The sequence below is a fragment of the Cydia splendana genome, chromosome 6 (assembly GCF_910591565.1).
Source record: "Cydia splendana chromosome 6, ilCydSple1.2, whole genome shotgun sequence".
Taxonomy (NCBI): Eukaryota; Metazoa; Arthropoda; class Insecta; order Lepidoptera; family Tortricidae; genus Cydia; species Cydia splendana.
Window position 1 is genome coordinate 22,426,925 of NC_085965.1, and position 19,374 is coordinate 22,446,298.

General features: G+C 40.0%; 1 protein-coding gene across 1 annotated transcript in view; it reads right to left on the reverse strand.

Moving 5' to 3' along the window:
• LOC134791660 (sodium-independent sulfate anion transporter-like) overlaps positions 1–19,374 on the reverse strand; it is a 52,285-nt gene that overhangs the window by 4,406 nt on the left and 28,505 nt on the right. The window contains exons 2-6 of the mRNA XM_063762744.1: positions 17,332–17,490; positions 11,002–11,268; positions 4,101–4,228; positions 2,975–3,067; positions 161–332 (exon numbers count right to left, since the gene is read on the reverse strand). Of these exons, the coding sequence (XP_063618814.1) occupies positions 161–332; positions 2,975–3,067; positions 4,101–4,228; positions 11,002–11,268; positions 17,332–17,490 (819 nt within the window). The remainder of the gene's footprint in view (positions 1–160; positions 333–2,974; positions 3,068–4,100; positions 4,229–11,001; positions 11,269–17,331; positions 17,491–19,374) is intronic.

A 19,374-nucleotide genomic window follows, 5' to 3' on the forward strand; every position in this document is an offset into this window, starting at 1 on the left:
TATAGTTGTGTTTAATTCAAGGCGTTCCACAAGGGTCGATACTAGGCCCTCTTTTTATTAGTTTTATTTTATTCATCAATAATTTGTAAGCGATTTTTACGATTAAATTCCCATGAAAGCCAAGGACATTTTAAAATGTAGAGTGTTTATATGCCCTCACCAGTGAGCACGAAGGGCGTCTGTTTCTGCGTGTCGAAGTAGTACGCCAACGCGGCACACACCAGCACCACGAGGATGTTGCGCGTGGTCGACAGGAACCAGAGCGCCTGCGCGGCGGCGTGCGCGCACCCGCCCTTTTCTTCTGAGCCGCGCACTTTTATGTCTTTAACTTTCTGCGAACAGAAGTTACTCTCTCTTATTATACAAACTTTGATCATTAGGTACACATTGGATAAGTATAATTTGCAAACTAATTTGTCAGTTGAAAAAGGCACGAAATTCAAAATTTGTACATGAGTACGAACCTTCCGGCCTAAATCTTTCAAGTTTGTCGCCTTTATCTAATGACAAAGTTGGTTTTCCTAAAGACTGGAAAACCAACTTTGGTATAGCCCGACAAGAAATTGTAGAAAATTATTGAGGGCGCCACTTCCTACGTAACTGTCACATTTTTGAAGTAAAATGCTTAAACATGGCAATAATTTAGTATGGAATGTTTTTAGTTCCATTTTATTTAATTTCTACTATTTTATGTCGCACTATACCCGTTCAGAAGGTGTAAAAGATGATCGTCAAATGAAGATCGAGCTTCCGTCGACGTCTATCCTGTTTACCCCTGGCGAGTAACTTTTTAAATTATATTTTGAAATCTAGGGAACAATTTATTTAAGGAAACAGGAGGAGTTTCTACAGCCAATAGATAAGATTGAAGGGCACGTGCATGCCAGATATTATCCTGCTAAAGAATTAGCAAGTGCGTTAACAGCCATATTGCTTATTATAAGCCATTACAAATGCCAATTGGACTATCTATTATTGCAACAGAATATACCTAACTTAGTAAAAAGTACGTGGGCTTGCCTATTTCGGAAACAGCCTAGATAGCAACTGACCACGTGTAAGATATACTGGGTCAAGCAGATCTTGTCAGTAGAAAAAGGCGCCAAATTTGAAAAATGTAGGCGCGAAGGGATATCGTCCCATAGAAAATTTGAATTTCGCGCCTTTTTCTACTGACAAGATTTGCTTGACCATCTATATAACCTCGAACTTGAAACACGTGATACACAACTATACAGATGATATTAAAGTTGAACGACAAAGCGTTAATCATAGGCTGAGATGACACCCGGATTTCCTGTCTCAGTAAAACCATACATTTGCAGGCTGCTGTTAAATGTCTCTGTTGGCGCAATTATGAGGCGTATGTACAGTCAGCAGAGAATTTGCTAAGCGGGCGAGGTGTTCAAAATTACCTTGACACGCTCTTATTCTCTTAACAATAACGTCGCGTCAAGATTTTGAACACCTGGCCCGCTTAGCAACTTTTGCTGCTGCCTGTATTTGAAGATAGCACGGCAACAGATTATGATATTATACATAGCTTAAAGCGGCCATCCTACTGTGCACTATGAATTTCTGCTGCTTTCGGCAGAAGACGATTTATGCTATTTTTTCATTAAATTACTGTGTTATAATAGATATATATACCTGCTGGACAGGGACACCTAGATCTCGTGTTTGCTACATTAACACTAAGCACTCTTAGACTCAGTGCTTGAAAATGGAGATCTAGGCAATTCAAAAGAGACTAAAAATACGGGAAGTCTAACATAGGCTAGCAAATAGAAAACTTCGTTTATTCATATTTTGCGTTAATAGAAAACTTCTTTTAAATTAATCACCATGAGTTATAGGTTTATTTAGGTAATGAGACTTTTGCCTTTCCTTAAAAAGGTATGGGCTCGATCAACACCTACAAAATTCAGCTCTACAATGTCTGTCTTTATTGTAAGTACCTACCTAAAGATATTGGTCATAGATGAGTTACTGCAGCTCGCTATGCATGCAATTATGAAGCATCATTTGCGCTCCATTGTAGGTAGATCTTATCACATCGCGATAAAATCTATAAATCCAGCACTTTACAGGAAGCATGTGTGCATGTAAACACGGTATTCAACTTAATTGTCCGTCGTTTTCACACGACTTGTTGTTTGGAATTGCGATCTCGTTAACGCCTGTTTTGACATGCCATTTGCAGTTTACACGTGATGTTATATCACCACCATATAGAAAGACACGTGATGTGATATAGCTACCATATAGAGAGACACGTGATGTGATATCCCTATAGAGACACAAACTATCACGACCGCACAGAGAGGCATTAGAGAGAACTAGCGTGTGGATGAATAGAAAAAAACCGGCCAAGTGCGAGTCTGACTCGCGCACGAAGAGTTCCGTACCATTACGCAAAAAACGGCAAAAAAATCACGTTTGTTGAATGGGAGCCCTACTTAAATATTTTATTTTATTTTGTTTTTAGTAGGTATTTGTTGTTATAGCAGCAACAGAAATACATCATCTATGAAAATTTCAACTGTAGCTATTACGGTTCATGAGTTACAGCCTGGTGACAGACAGACAGACGGACAGCAGAGTTTTAGTAATAGGGTCCCGTTTTTACCCTTTGGGTACGGAACCTTAAAAACTAACTGTCTCGGGCGAGATTCGTACTAGTTCGTCACTTCGGGATACCAGCTCGCCGCTCTACCAACAGAACCCCTAGTGTAAAGCGTGACGACCGTTCGCGTTTGCGTTGTCTATTTTTGTATGGGATTTTGAACAGCGCGCCAATAGGGACATTTTGGAAACTCAATATCTCATACAAATGTCACGCTATCGAATTCATTCTATATACACATATACACTAGGGGTACTGAGCTACCGAGACTTGACGAGACAGAGAGTTTTTCCACTTTTCCGTTATTTCTAAGCATTGTCACCGAAAAATCACAAAGTAAGAACTTACCCTGAGCAGTAGTAGGACCACGATGCAGGTGACACCTAGCACCGTGTCCCAGAGCCTCGTCTCTCCGATGTGTTCATACATTCCCGTCCACACCTGCAAAAATACGTATATATGTATACTGTTACTATTTTTGGTGGTATTCCTCGGTCATTGCAGTGGCAAATGAGAAAATTTCCCAGCCGTATTTATATTTGCCTTGAAGCGTTCTCGGACGTAATTTTTCAGGGATCAGGCAAAACCACTTACGAAATATCATCGGAAACTGATAAAATTCTTCGTCAATTGGAATAGGTACCAATTGGAGCGAGTCGCATTATTATTTCTGAGGCTTTTCGGCGCGTGGGTCAGATGCTAATCGGTGTTTGCGACAAAAACTTCAAGGCCGATAGAAAACCGTCGACGAATAACAAAAAACGCATAAACAAATGAAGAAATGGATCTAATACCTAATTACAACGAGTTAAACATTTATTTATTACTCTTGAGATGATTTGGTTTAGGTATGTTACCATACCTAAACCAAACCACCCCCAGCTCACATACATATCGTACATATACATACACGTATCATCATAACGAATCACATTTAAACGGGCGATAACGTGACAGGATATTTAACTTGGTTATATCGCGGGGATAACGTTACTAGGTGACTAAATGACAAGGCTGCGTAGCCAACGTGTCAATCGTTAACGCTCCGGGGCGTATTGTAGTAACCTCTCTCTATCACTCTTCCATATTAGTGCGATAGTGGCAGTCGCGTTTCGTTCGCTACGGAGTGTTAACGACTGTCACGTTGGCTGGCGTTGGCTTGGTTGGTTGGTTGGCAGTAGGCCATGGTTTGATTCACGAGGTACTTACTTAAGTAACCTGCAGGAACTTGCCGCCGGGAAAGCTGAGGTCTAGGATGTCCTTAACTTGTGTAGTGGTTATGATGATGGCTGCTGACCTGACGTTACTGGCAATACTGCCATGTTTTGATTCATGAGGTAATAAGTACCTGCAGGAACTAGCGGCCAGGAAAACTGAGGCTCAGAATGTCCTTGACCTGCGTGGTGGCGATGATGATGGCTGCTCACCTGACGTCACTGGCAGTACGCCATGGTTTGATTCATGAGGTAAGTACCTGCAAGAACTTGCCGCCAGGAAAGCTGAGTCCCAGGATGTCCTTGACCTGCGTTGTGGCGATGATAATGGCTGCTGCCGACGTGAAACCGACAGACACCGGCCCGCTGATGAAATCGATCAGGAATCCTGCGCCACGATAAAAAAATTGTGTACTTAATAACACAGACTATACAGGTTGATTCATGAGACGTGAGCAGGACTAATCCTGCACACTCAGTAACTGATAATTGATCGATCACCGTCTTATTTAGGTGAAACAACCACACTTTTTCCTATTTTTTAACTTTTTGGTGAGGGCAAATTTAATCCTCTACAATCATGGTCACCCTACAAGACCTAATTAATAAGCATAAAACCTCTTTAATTTTTGATTATAGAAAATAAACTGTCAAACTTGAGTGAGATACGAGTTTTCAAAAGTAACCCGACCGCGATGACAGTGGTGACATTCAATTTGACACAGAATATCGGTAGTTTAGTATTCTAATTTTAGGGTGACCACGCATGTCGTAAATAAATTAATAACTTTTTTTTTCAACACGACTAGAAAACTAACGTTAACCTCACTAATACTGATACGAAAGTGTTGCTTATAATCTACGAAATGCGCAGTATTAGTCCTGCTCACGTCTCCTGAATCACCCTGTATATAGCCCACTGTTTGGCACAGGCCCGTATCATGCACAAAAAGGACGGATAAAGTAATGAAATATGAAAGTGAGTGTATGTGTAAGTATTAAGTAATGAAATATGAAAGTGAGTGTATGTGTAAGTATTTACTTAGTAGGTAATACCATCACGCTCCGTGATTGTTGAGCCATTTGGGGTACATTGATGGTTGTTCAATACTTAGGCTAATGGAATGTCCAATCTAGCTAGAACCCCAAATGGCTCAACAATCACGGTCATCACGGAGTGCGACTGTATGTACCTACTCGTACATAGACAGTAAATTAGACTTAATTTCGGTTTCACCAAACCTCAATGTTGTGGAGATCATTAGGGGACTAGACGGGCCCGCAGCTCCGCTCGCGTAAATGAAATAAAGAGTTTGTCTTAAGTTTAGTTAAATACCGACAAAGACATATGTAACTTTGATACCGATATTATTATGTATTCAACCCTGCCAGGGTTTATAACTGTGATTGGGATTTCTTATTTGTAGCCGTTATTTGGATAACTTAATTCGCAAATTTCTCATTGCGAAAAGGCAAGATTGGAGGGGGTAGGAACCCCCCGACCCCTCCCCAAAGTTAGGAAATCAATAGTTACGACGAAAAATTTTTTTTTTAGGTTATGTTCAATAACCAATTTGGACTTATAAAATTTCGTATTCATATTTTTGAGCACTTTGTCCGTATACATGTTTTTGACCACTGTATTTCTTTTTTGACAGCGAGTCGGGTTTGTTGTGAACGCAAGATACCTAACACTCCTCCTCGCTTCGCTCGTCGTCGTATCACGTTGGGGGAGGGGGGTATAAGGAAACATGTATTTTTCTAAACTGAAAATCGTAATTAGATTCCAAAAAATGTTGCCACTGCAATAATTTGTTTGTAAAATAGTAAATTCCTTTTTATATATAAACACGCTAAGATAATTTATTTATTAGTAATTTTACTCCTACGATTTAAAAAAGTACTTTTATTTACTTATTTTTACTTAAATACAAGACGCGCCAGTAAAAAGTGGCAACATTGTCTTAGTTTTTTTGGAATCTAATTATGATTTTCAGATTACAGTGAACGAAACTAAGAAAAAATACCTACCACATGAGTAGATACTTTTTCTCGGTTTCGTTAAACATAAATCTTTACTCCACACTTCAAAATAGCGAGTCTATTTTACGAAATTTTGGAGCGGGTGGCCTTGACCGGTCGGATAGAAAAATTTCTAAAAAATACACGTGAGTTTATGGGGGAGGGGGGGTAACCAAAAACCTCACCAAATATCACCAAGCGGGAGGGGGGGTCAAAAAGTAGAGGAAAACACCTCGCGTGATTTGTGCACAACCCCTTAGGCTGAGAAACTGAAACACAACTTTAGGCAGATATGGAGTCAATTCGATGTGGTTCTAATTGTAGCCCGTCATGCCTATAAGATTTTAGTGAATGAGCTGTTTAGAAATGTACGTAGGTAAATTGTGTGTAACTAATCAAACAACATCTCTGGAAACAATAGGTAACAGAACTGATCAGTTGGAAATAAATTTTCGACATCCGAACTAGAAAAAAACCGGGCAAGTGCGAGTCGGACTCGCGCACGAAGGGTTCCGTACCATAATGCAAAAAAAAAACAAAAAAAAAGCAAAAAAAAAAAACGGTCACCCATCCAAATACTGACCACTCCCGACGTTGCTTAACTTTGGTCAAAAATCACGTTTGTTGTATGGGAGCCCCATTTAAATCTTTATTTTATTCTGTTTTTAGTACTTGTTGTTATAGCGGCAACAGAAATACATCATCTGTGAAAATTTCAACTGTCTAGCTATCACGGTTCGTGAGATACAGCCTGGTGACAGACGGACGGACGGACGGACGGACGGACGGACGGACGGACGGACGGACGGACGGACGGACGGACGGACGGACAGCGAAGTCTTAGTAATAGGGTCCCGTTTTACCCTTTGGGTACGGAACCCTAAAAATATGGCACCGAAGTACTTATTTGTACCGAAAACAAGGGGTGAACTTAAACTTTTGACCGGTACTGTAATTGTATTCCATCGCATTTTTTCGGAATCGTTCGCATTTGTCAGGCTACTTTCAGTCAACCTCAGTACTTTTTGTACCGAGACTGACTGAAATAGCAAGTCACGTTCGTAACGTTTCCGTGAAAAGACGATGGAAAATAATTATGCACTACATCTGTATATCTCATCTGTTCTCTATCCTATGTACCCATCTATTAAATTAAAATGAAAAGCGGTAAATATGTATTCATCTATTAAATTCAAATGAAAAACGTGAAATCGTGACTGTTGGTAGTATTGATATGTACTTCATCATGAATGCAGTTTGATCTCAGTGACAAGTCTTCCTTCGTGATCGAAATCATCTGGCAACACTGCAATATGCAAATCGTAGCCTTCTTATTAATTAGCTATTGATTATATTAATAAATTTTCCTCGGAAGTACAAAGTCCTATACAGTCTTTTCAGCCCTATATAGAGTGAACACTCCATTGCAATATGGATCTTTTTAAATCCTGGAGGAGATGTGACGCAGGTGAGATTGTGGTCAAATCCTTACTTTTTTCTAATAAAAAAGGTAACTTACCTACATACCTTAACATATCAGGCATACCTAGTTAAACTCAGTAGGTATTTGTTGGTATGTACCTACCAGACAATGCCAGGAAATCGCCAATCGACTACAATTCTACTTAAACGGTTTGTTTTCTAAAGTACTAACTAAATGCCATCTTGTTCATCACCAGAGTACCTTTTAGCTCAAAATTATAAAGAGAATATGTATCTGTTATTGTTTTGATGTTTTGACAGTAAGTATAGGTATTCGAAAACCATTTCTTTAGCACCAATTTCACCTAGAAATTAGAGCGAGATGCACGGGTGAGCAGAAATGAGATGAAATAGTTCGAAGCGCGTCAAGGTCTCGGTCAATTTACCGTAATTATATAAAAAGTAAATAGCCGACCAAGTGAAGTAAACAAACCGAATAAATAAAAGCCTATATATTCAGTTTGTCTTCTGGCCATAGTCGATTATTACGACAGTATTAAGCCGGTTACACGTCACGCCGGTCACGGCGAAGGCCAGCGCCCGCGCTGGTGATGTATACTGGAACAGATGCTGTGACGTCATAGTAGAAGATTTCGATCCATAGATTATTTAATTCAGTTCGTAAAAAGACACGTCAAGATCGTGCAGTCTTTTCTAATGCCAAATAAAAAAAACCGGCCAAGTGCGAGTCGGACTCGCGCACGAAGGGTTCCGTACTATTATACAAAAAACGGCAAAAAAATCACGTTTGTTGTATGGGAGCCCCACTTATAAATATTTATTCTATTCTGTTTTTAGTAAGAATTTGTTGTTATAGCGGCAACGGAAATACATCATCAGTGAAAATTTCAACGGTCTAGCTATCACGGTTCATGAGATAAATATACAGCCTGGTGACAGACAGACGTACAGACCGACGGACAGCGAAGTCTTAGTAATAGGGTCCCGTTTTTTCACGACTGCCCAAAAAAAAGAGTGTGTTGTTTTTACCCTTTGGGTACGGAACTCTAAAAAACGAGGTACTTATAGTATTAATTAACATTTTTTTTAAGGCGATTAGTCACGTTTATTGACGGTTTTCCTAAACATTACGAAACGGTATATGAAAGACAATAGCACAACTGGCAAAACAATTTTCCAAAGTTTGTGTCAACATTGGAAAGTGTCACGAGTAACAGGAAGACGGTAGACATGACAAATAGAAACCATTATCATGCAGCTAAAAGTCGATAGTGCACCAGGATTGGACGGGATTAATAATAAGCTGTTAAAGTATGTTCGAAATTGTATTACTTACCGTGCCCTTAACTCACATTTACAATCTCAGCCTTGGCTCCGGATGCTTTCCGGACCAATGGAAAACCGCATCCGTCACCCCTATACATAAAGAAGGACCAAAGGATGTTCCCGGTAACTACAGACCGATATCTCTTCTTAGTGCTTTTTCCAAAATCTTAGAAAAACTAGTTAACAATCGTTTAGTCCGTTATCTTGAAAAATTTTGTCTTCTATCGGATCGACAGTTCGGTTTCAGGCGGAACAAATCTACGGAAGACGCCACCTCTGTTCTTATCAATCTTATATCATCTTTCTTAGACAATAACCAAAAATGTATTGGCGTCTTCCTAGATCTTGCTAAAGCATTTGATACTGTGTCTATACCAATTTTACTTCGCAAACTTCAAAACCTGGGCGTGCATGGAGTCCCTCTGTCGTGGTTCGCAAGTTACTTGACGGGAAGAAGGCAACTTGTCAGAGTAGGATCTTTTAAAAGTTCTACTGAACAGGTTAATTTCGGTGTTCCGCAAGGAAGCATTCTTGGTCCCACTCTTTTTACGATATACATGAATGACATCCTCAATCTCAAAATTCCAAATTCTGAAATTCTGTGTTATGCAGACGATACGGTAATACTTTTTAATGATACAAGCTGGAAGGACGCAGTCACCACAACAGAAAAGGGCATGCAAATTGCATCTGACTGGTTCCGTGCCAATCTTCTGACCCTGAACTGCAACAAGACTAAGTTTCTCTGTTTTCACAAAACCGCCTCGTCACAACCATCTTTCAACCCTACAATAAAAATCCACTCATGTACTGACTTCCCCTTAAACCCCTGCAACTGTAATTCTATTGAGAAAACGAATGTTATAAAATATCTTGGTCTATTAGTTGACGATAAGTTGAACTTTAAACACCATATTCATAATCTCTCCGGAAGAATTAGAAAGTCAATATATATATTCAAAAAACTCCGTAATTCTGCAGATGAATCACTATTAAAAATGATTTACATTGCGCTTTGTCAGTCTGTGATCAGTTACTGTATTTCAGTTTGGGGCAGTGCAGCAAAGACTTGTATGTTGGAAATCGAAAGGGCCCAACGCTCTGTACTAAAGGTGATGCTAAAAAAATCCTATCGGTTTCCAACCTTTGATCTTTACGCCCAAGCTCAAGTTTTAACCGTCCGACAGCTATTCTTACACAAAATCTGTTTATACACACACAAAACCTCTAAAACATCGCCCTCATATAATATCTTAGTTAAAAAACGCATTTTCAATCTACCAATTCCCGAAGTACGTTCCGCCTTTGGAAAACGTTTTGGAGATCGCATTAGAGTCACAACTTACAATTCCATTCTTAAACAGTGTAACCTTAGATCTAGCACCACTATAGAAGCAAAAAAACTACTATTTAAATTCCTAAGTTCTCTTAGTTATGCCGAGACAGAAGCTATGTTAGATAATGTACTTTAGCTTATTAATGTTATATATAAGTACTATACCTTTATTAACCTTTATTGTGTTGATATGATTGTTAGTTATAATAAGTTTATTTTGCCATAAGCTGGACTTTGTTTGTAACAATAATTCTGTTGTTTAATGTAATCCTGGTACCCCGCGATACAGGCGAAGCCTAGTGCGGAGACCTCTGCCTCACTCTGTAATTTGTATTTTTGGAAATAAAGATTTTTTATTATTATTATTTATTTTTTTATGTGACAATTAATGTGTGGACAACAGACGTTTGTCGGTATGGCAGAGTACAAAGCACTTACTCCTTTTCGAAGTCGATGTTAAAAACAAAGCAAGAACATGGACATTCATACTCGTAACGCTGTAAATAGATAGACTAGACTGGCTTTTTTACTACGCGTAATAATATATTTTAGCACGCGCGCGTTAACAAAACCCCAACAGATGGCGCTGTATCGTCGTAACAGAAATCCTACATCGCGCTGTTAAGATTTTTCTTGCTTTAATGACCCCGGGTCAGTGACTATTAGACAGTGATACATTTTAGGATGTATTAGTTAGATACTATTATTGGTTACAAAATAATATAGTATATTGTTTAACTGAGCGACCACTTGTACTACACAAATAGTTCAAGTGGTCGTGGAAAATTCTTTGTTTTTGCGGCTGCGAGCCCTAACTAATAGGAAAAAGTCAAACGAAGAGGCATACATCTATGGTTAAAATACATCAAACTATGTAAAAATATTTTCCATAATGTCAATATCCAGAGAGGAAAATGGGGACTACTTTTGAGCTGAGAAGCGGTTGTCCCCTTTCCTCTTTTGAAAATAACAATTGAGACAGTTTCTAGCTCTGGAAAATAACGTTTATTGGAGGCATGTAGTTTTTAACTTACCTAACTGCAGTATCCCCATAATAAGCTCCACGCACCCTGACAAGAAGGCCAGCAGCACAGCGAACTCCGGCCCCAGCCCGTGCAGGTTCTCCCTGGTCAAGATGGCCGCGATGGCCGTGGGGCCGATGGCCGAGTCCTTCACGGAGCCGAACACGGTGTACACGAAGCACGCCATGAAGGAGGAGTAGAGGCCGTACTGCGGCGGGAGGCCGGCCACGCCGGCGTACGCGATCGCTTGCGGGATTACCGTGAGGCCGACGGTTATGCCTGGGGAAAAAGGAGTTCATGAGCTTGGTTGTAGTAGATTAACATTTCGTGTGTCAATAGGTACTTAATTGTGAGATAAAATATAAAGAAAATAATAGAGAAATGTGGTCACGATCGAATAAAGCACAGACAAAAATACCTGAGTAAGTATGAAAATCACGGTTTTGATTTGAGATTCGATGTTGTATTTTCAAACCTTACATGATAAGTCCCTCTTATGAAAACTGTATTAATTCTGAAAGAAAAATGGCACTTCTGAAAAACCTTTGATACTTATATAAAAGCATCGTCATCATCTTCCTCGCGTTATCGCGTTATCGCAACTAATCCCGAGAATTGGCGTAGTTTTTACGAAAGAGACTGCCATCTGTCTGACCTTCAAACCCAGAGGGTAAACCAAACCTTATTAGGATTAGCCCGGTTTCCTCACGATATTTTCCTTCACCGAAAAGCGACTGATAAATATCAAATTATATTGCGTATATAAGTTCCGAAAACTCATTGGTACGAGCCGGGGTTTGAACCCGCGACCTCTGGATTGAAAGTCACACGCTCTTACTATTAGGCCACCAGCAAAGCAGTGTTTTTTAAACCGTAGAGTTACACCAGCTCTGTGAGCTGTAGACCTCGCGATAAGCTTCATACTCAAATACCAACATTTTTTTTTTATAAAAAGTGTTAGTGTATAACTTTAATTAAAATGGCCTATCGTCGGCCTAAATCGCAAACCCCAAATCCGGGGGAGTTACGGGGTTTGCGACTATAAGTAAGTTGTCCAAGGTAGCAATTACTAATTTCCTTGAAATGGAGTTACGAGGTTTGCGATTTAGGCCGACGCTATGTATGTTCTGTAATAGGTATGTACCCCTTGCATAGGAATTTGTTTGCAGAGACTGAGGGTCAACTATCTCTTCAGACTGTTCTTGACATCAATATCACCTGACGTACGGCTTTTTACGTCATACCGCTGCATTGTGTCGCACGCGCCGGAACCGCCACAATGGGCTCAGTTCAGGTCTGCACCGCTTCCGATATCGGCTTGATCCGATGTGTAATTAACCATTACAAAACACACAGTATGTTCACAGTACTACGTAACAGAGTTCTCACTGTGGCGTCACGAATTATGTTGTCCCTCGCATGACTTAAATATGCGGGCTGTACGCACATGTCGAGAGCCTCTCGCCAAGAGTCTCGTCATGGCTCGGAAAACGGAAAACGGCGAGACGAGACGAGTAAGAGCGAGACGATGAGCAGTTTGTACACACTCGTTCTCGGCCTGTCTCGGGGTGTCTCGACGAGTGAGTACGACATTAGACTAGGATCTATGGGAATAGGGGATATTACTGCAATGCTCTGCCGCCAGAGTGCAGCACTATCGACTCAGTAAATTCATAGACTAACTTATACATACTGTGCCTTAAACTGTTTTTTGACAAGTTTTCACAGACAATAAAATATGACATTGATGCATCAAGGCGGTTTGTTAACAAGGGCCTACCGGTAAACGCGAAAATCGAAATTTAGTTATCTGCCTCTTTATCGCTCGAATATGCAAGAGTGATAGAGAGATTAGATAACGAAATTTCGATTTTCTTGTTTCGCGGTAGGCCACGTGTCAATGTGGTTTGTTTACTGTATGTGCCACAAAGGTGCCACCTACGCAGAGCTTTGCCTAATATTCCCTATTGTAAGGGGGGAATTCAAGGGGCTTGTGGTGAAATCCGCATCACTTTTTAGCCTGGCAACATAGAGTTTCATAAAGCCTAGGATACTTCCTAGAATATTTCCTATAGTAGGAACTATAGGGACCGTGCGTTTTGGAGGGTCTGCCATCTTGTGGCCTGAATTGGAAACATAAACATTTCCAAAGCAATTGCTGCCATCTACCGTTCTCATACGTTTTCTTGTGCATATTAGGTTCTGCCATCTTGTGGGCTACATCGGAGGCATAAACTTCACATTTACGCCTCGCGACAAAAATCTGACGGCTCCTATGCTGCCCCCTATAGTTCATGCACGCTTCCTATAAAGACCAGACGTCAAACTGCGTTCTATAATAATTATGCATACGACACAGCTCTAGAGATCCTGGTCTGACTGCCGCCATCATGAGCGGGACTGAAATATAATTAGGTACCTTTTTTTTATTGAGAAACATACAGTCATTCATAAACATTAATCAATAGGTTGAGCAGCAGTAAATAGACCTATAGTTTCCTTAATTAACATATCAAAAATACGTAGCCAATACGCCTTTAAATACAACAAGAAAAAATCGTATATAAATGCAAAATGTTTTTACAATACTTTAAACAAATAGCTGTGAGCTTGTCTACATGAAGTTTAAGTGATTAACATCTAGAAAGAAAAGTAAAGTACCTACGAGTGTGCGTTTTAAATCCTTCGTACTTGGTGTCCCTGTCCGTTTATTGTGTCGTATGTGCCGGATCAGTATATAACAATGGTCTCAGAAGCTTCCGTTATCGGTTTAATCCGATACGTTAGTCAATTGCGACAGCCATTCAAAATTAGCGAGCAAATTCGACGCGCACTGGAACATGGCGAATCACACTGCGATATAATTCAATTGAATTTAGGATGCTTGTTAAATTGTAGGTTATTGTCCTTAAGGTGGTTCGCTTTCCATACAAAAATCAATTGCGTTATATTAAGTAATTACACACTATTACTACATAAATATGTGCGCATCTATCTACTTTCGAATGTTTATTTGCGCTAAATTGATAATAAAACTTTGTTTGTTGCATTGATAAAAAATAAAATGATTTTGCGTGATTTCTGTATAAAACAAAGTTTTACTATCAATTTAGCGCAAATAAAGATTCGAAAGTAGATAGATGCGCACATATTTATGTAGTAATATAATAGTGTGTAATTACACTAATTACTTAATATAACGCAATTGTTTTCTTGTATGGAAAGCGAACCACCTTACAATCGATCTAGTTCGTTCTTCATTTCCCGCTACCTAAAGATTGTCTGGAAGAGACCTCTTATTAGTTCGCCTGTTAGTTAATTAACTATAATTTATTTTCGTGTAATTCCTTTGGATTTAGGGAACGGGAAAACGGAACCTTTATTTATAGTTTCATCATATCCGTCCGTCCGTCCGTTCATCTGTCCGTTCTGATTGTTCATTATCATTAATATAATTATTACATCGCAAATCAGCAGCGATAAATATACAATCATTAGTAACAATAAAATAATGATTACGGGAAAATTCTCTAAACCGTTATTGTAATTTTAGCATGGTACTTTTCTACCCAGGATGACTTCATCACCTTTTTAGTTTTTTGTCAATAAACAAAATAATAAATAGTCGGTTATTCGGTCAACCACCGTTTGTGGAGTTACAATTGTAATAGACATGCGCACATAGAAATCGCGAAGCGTCTGGTTGACGTAACCGGTGACCGAAGAGCTGGCGACTTCCTCGCACGACGTATTCAGCATTGCGATACAACGAGGAAATGCCGCCAGCATCCTTGGTACACTGAGAGAAAAGTATAACAAAAACACACTTAGAATTACAAAAAAAACTTAATCCGGGGACAAGGAGAGTCAACTAATAGGAACAAATTGACTTTTGCAATTTCTATTAGTTCTTGCAATGTCTATTATCTGTTTGTTGAAATTATATTTAGGATTACTGAGCTGTTTGTAGAAATAAATACACTTTACAGAAATAGTGAAACTTCCATTCTCTTTATTCATTTCTCATCTTAAGTTAGGTTATTTATAATATGAATATAAAAGTAAAATATAAAAACACTTACAAAACAATAAAAATGAATATAAACTTCCATAATTATTACTAAACTTCATTTTTTCCCTCAGTACAGAACTGTTTTTTAATTCCTGGTGATGATTTTTCTCTCAGTGTACAATGCCTCAAGGGCCTATTTTAGTTTTAAGCAAGTTATTAATTTAGTTAAGTAATATTTGTATTGTAGTACCTACCTCTGTATATTTAATTATGTAAATAAGTGGTTTTTTCATCGAACTCGTGCAATATAAAATTCAATTGGTTTAAGTCAGGTTTACAAATATGAGACGTTCCACTGGTAAAGGTACCTTATGGCGGTTGGCGCTTAGGCTATTATTAACGACGCTCCAATACTAATGCGGAGCTACGCGACGTAAGCGCCGACCGCCATAAGGTACCTTTACCCCTGGAACGACACATAAAAACAAGTGAATAGGAAATCTATGCGTGGCTCTTGCACAGTTCATACACTGCCCAGGCTACTAAAGGCCTATTTTATTTTACCCGCGACTCCAGGCTAGTTACGCTCTTCTGTGCACAGAGGGCTCTCTGGGCGCTGTTGCTACGGAGTGGACACAATCGACAGTTTCGCGGTTCGCTGCGCGCTGCACCCACTGTGCAGTTTTTGCTGATTGTGACATCACTTAATTTAAACATGCAGTTACATATTCGATCTGTGGCAACGCCCAGTAGTACCCGCCAGTATGGTACGTGTATGGGTCACATTGTTCTAGTTATCTGACAGTTGAAAGCTGTGAAATTGTATGAAGATGTCGGCTAGGTTCCTGTGACTCTTAAGGATGACTCACGGTAGACCGGGCCGGAGCTTCTGGCGATTCGTTTTCTATAGAAAGCTCTACGTGATCAATGTCAGACGCCTCGGGACGGGCCCGGCCCGGTCGGTCTAGCGTGAGTCATCGTTTAAGCTTAAATATTTAGCCATATTGACTAGCTAATGGCTGATCCTATTTCTCTAGGTTCTCAGTTTGCCTGTTTGTCTTTCACGGGTGAGCTAGTAACTACATTGAATCAGGTGGCATGAAATTTCACCTACATACCGATCCGGTCAGGTCACGGAGACGCTCGGTGCTTTTTAGCATATTTTGTTCAGTAAAAACAAAGATAAAAAGTGGATGAAAACCTAATTGCCAAGAGCTAAACAATTTAAGATTTAGATCTTGGACTTGCAAATAGTAAGATAATTAGTTATAAATATTGCAATCGCAGATTGGTTAATTTAAGTAAGGAATTGAAGATCGCGCTGTGAAGTGTCATATTTTTTGGTAATATTTGTTTATGGCAGAACAGAGGGCATGTGAGTCGCTTAACTTCAAACTCGGGTAAATCCATCTGTCAGATTATGCGATTTTGGTATTAAGAAAAGGTAATATTTAGGGTAGATATTTGCTGAGGGGGTCGAATGGATTTACCTACCCGAGTTTGAAGTTAAGTGACACATCATGTAAGAAACACGCCTAGTAGAAGTACCTAGGAGTACTACAGTATGGGTAGCCTCCTGTTTAAACATAGTACAGAGACTCCTTACCTTATCGCTTGTCTGTCTGTGTGTGATAGGTACAAATCCTAACCGATTTTTATTTCGAGAACGATTTTTTTCTGCTGTATACAGCACAACCGAGGCTTGAATCCACAATTTTCGACCACCACACATATGGGAAAGGAAGGCAACCTTCTACGTAATGTTTCAACAATGCAGGGTGCTCGCAAGAAACAGACCAAGTATAAGTGAGTATACTCCAATATAAGTAGGCACCTGTATGCAGTACTCCGAGACTCCTTTCCGTAGTGAGTACTGCGGCAACAATTCCAGTATGGGCAAACTTCTATTAAACGTTTTAGCGGAGCAGAGCGCTCGCGCGCGCCTAGTATTAGTAAGTATTTCAGTAAAGTTTATGTAGCCTCACTCATAGTACTCACCAGCAATGAGATCCGAGACTCCCTTCCGTATCGAGTACTGAGGCAACCATTCCAGTATGGGCAACCTTCTAGGTAACGTTTTAGCGGAGCAGAGCGCTCGCGCGCGCCTAGTATGAGTAGATATTACAGTAAAGTTTATGTAGCCTCACTTATGCATCTATCTAGTACTCACCAGCAATGAGATCCGAGACTCCCTTCCGTATCGAGTACTGAGGCAACCATTCCAGTATGGGCAACCTTCTAGGTAACGTTTTAGCGGAGCAGAGCGCTCGCGCGCGCCTAGTATTAGTAAAGTTTATGTAGCCTCACTTATGTATCTATCTAGTACTCACCAGCAATGAGATCCGAGACTCCCTTCCGTATCGAGTACTGAGGCAACCATTCCAGTATGGGCAACCTTCTACGTAACGTTTTAGCGGAGCAGAGCGCTCGCGCGCGCCGCGCCGCGCCACGTCGCCAACCGCCGTCTGATGGCGGGAACACGTTGGATTCTGGAAGAAATGTAACAATTAAAGTACACTAATTATCTATGTTTTCAGCCAGGATAGTCTTTGGTGGTGGTAAAAGAACACCAGCTAGTTGTTTTGTCTTGTGGTGGAAACTGACAAACCTGCACTGGTGGAGCAATATGAGTTTTTTGCTTTTTGATGATTTGAAAAAAATAATACAATGCCTAAGGGCCCATTTTTTATTTTGTCTTTGAATTTAGGGGATTTTTTAGGACATAAGGTGACGTGAAATTGCGCTTATATTGTAGAGACTAGGAAACTATCTATTTACCAAATTTTATAGAAATCTGACGAAAACTAACGACTAAAACATAGGCCTTTAAAATATATAATTGGATTGCTTAATAATTCTTCTCTCAGTCAATTCCTAAAATACTATAGAAGTATAGTATTTTAGGTCAATAAATTAAAAAAACAAAATATAAGCTCTAACTTCACTCTTACGCAAGATTCAACGACCATGAAAGCATTCCGCAGGTTATTGTTCCACAGTCGTCAACCGATAGTATAACAGCGGCACTAACCCAAAAGGTCGTATCTCCATTAAAATTATATGGTCCCGTAGTGACATACGATCTTCTGGTTAAGGACTATGTGTAATGTGAATGTGCAATTTATCGTTCTGTTATCATATTATACAACCTGTTCAAATTGACGCAGCTACTTAAACTTGCAGCTCGTGCGTAGAAAATGAGCGTAATACTTTCGGCCCGATTCGAACTTTGAAATACGTCAATTAATAGATCTAGAAACGATATGGATTAGATATGTTAGTGTCAAATGTGGCGTTTCTTCAAACAAAAACGTCACTTTAGACACTGACACATCTAATCCATATCGTTTCTAGTTCTATTATTCTAGACCGGGCCAGGGCCGGGCGTTTTCTATGGAAAGCACCACGTGATCACCGATCAGCCGTCATAGAAAATGACATGTCGGACGCCTCGGCCCAGGCACGGCCCGGTCTAACGTGGGTCATCCTTAAGGGTAATATTCCATTTCTAACCGCAGCTGCATTACTGTCAATTTTATTATGGAAATTGACAATGAAAGCGACGCGTTCAGTACCGGTAGTGCAGCTGCGGTTAGAAATGGAATGTTACCATAACGCTGCGTTTATTGCATAAAACGACCGCGTGCTAAAGTAATAGCTGGACAACATTGGACCGCCATTTGATTATACGACGGATGCTGCAAATCGTTATCAAATAATCATTGTTTTTAAATAGATCTAAATCTTGAAGTAATCTAGCCTCGATCTGCTGTGCGGACTTCCTCCCTTTGTCCTGAGCATCTAACAAAGTCTTATTAATTAGATTTAAAGCGCAATGACGTCAATAATTATGTCAGTAAGGTAATTATTTACAATTGGGCTATGATTATATCGTGCGAAAGACAATGTCAATGATTTTGACATTTTGTGTCTTCGCCGTGACCTTAGTGTCTGGTCCGGTTTACTACTACTTAGTTGTATAGTCACGACACGGTACGATTAAACAGTGCACATTTGCGAACGTCACTCATTTTATAAAGAAAATTGATAGATACAGAGCAGCGGCAACAACGACGTCGCAACAGCTGCAGTTGATGTCCGAACGCCACCCTTGCCCTTCGACGGCCCTTCCTCCTACCGCGAATCAGGCGGACTAAAAGCTAATACAGTAATATAATTTGATAAACTACAGTTTGATTATACCTACACATTACACTGCCCGACATAACTTAACTACAGGACTTCCCGTCAAACCCATAAAGACGTCGCCAAAGGCGCCGAACGCTGATTTGTTTCCGTAGGGAGCGCAAGAGCGCGCCGGTACGTACCAGTACCGAGCTGTCTTTTCTGTCCGCCACCTTTGTGAATATTTG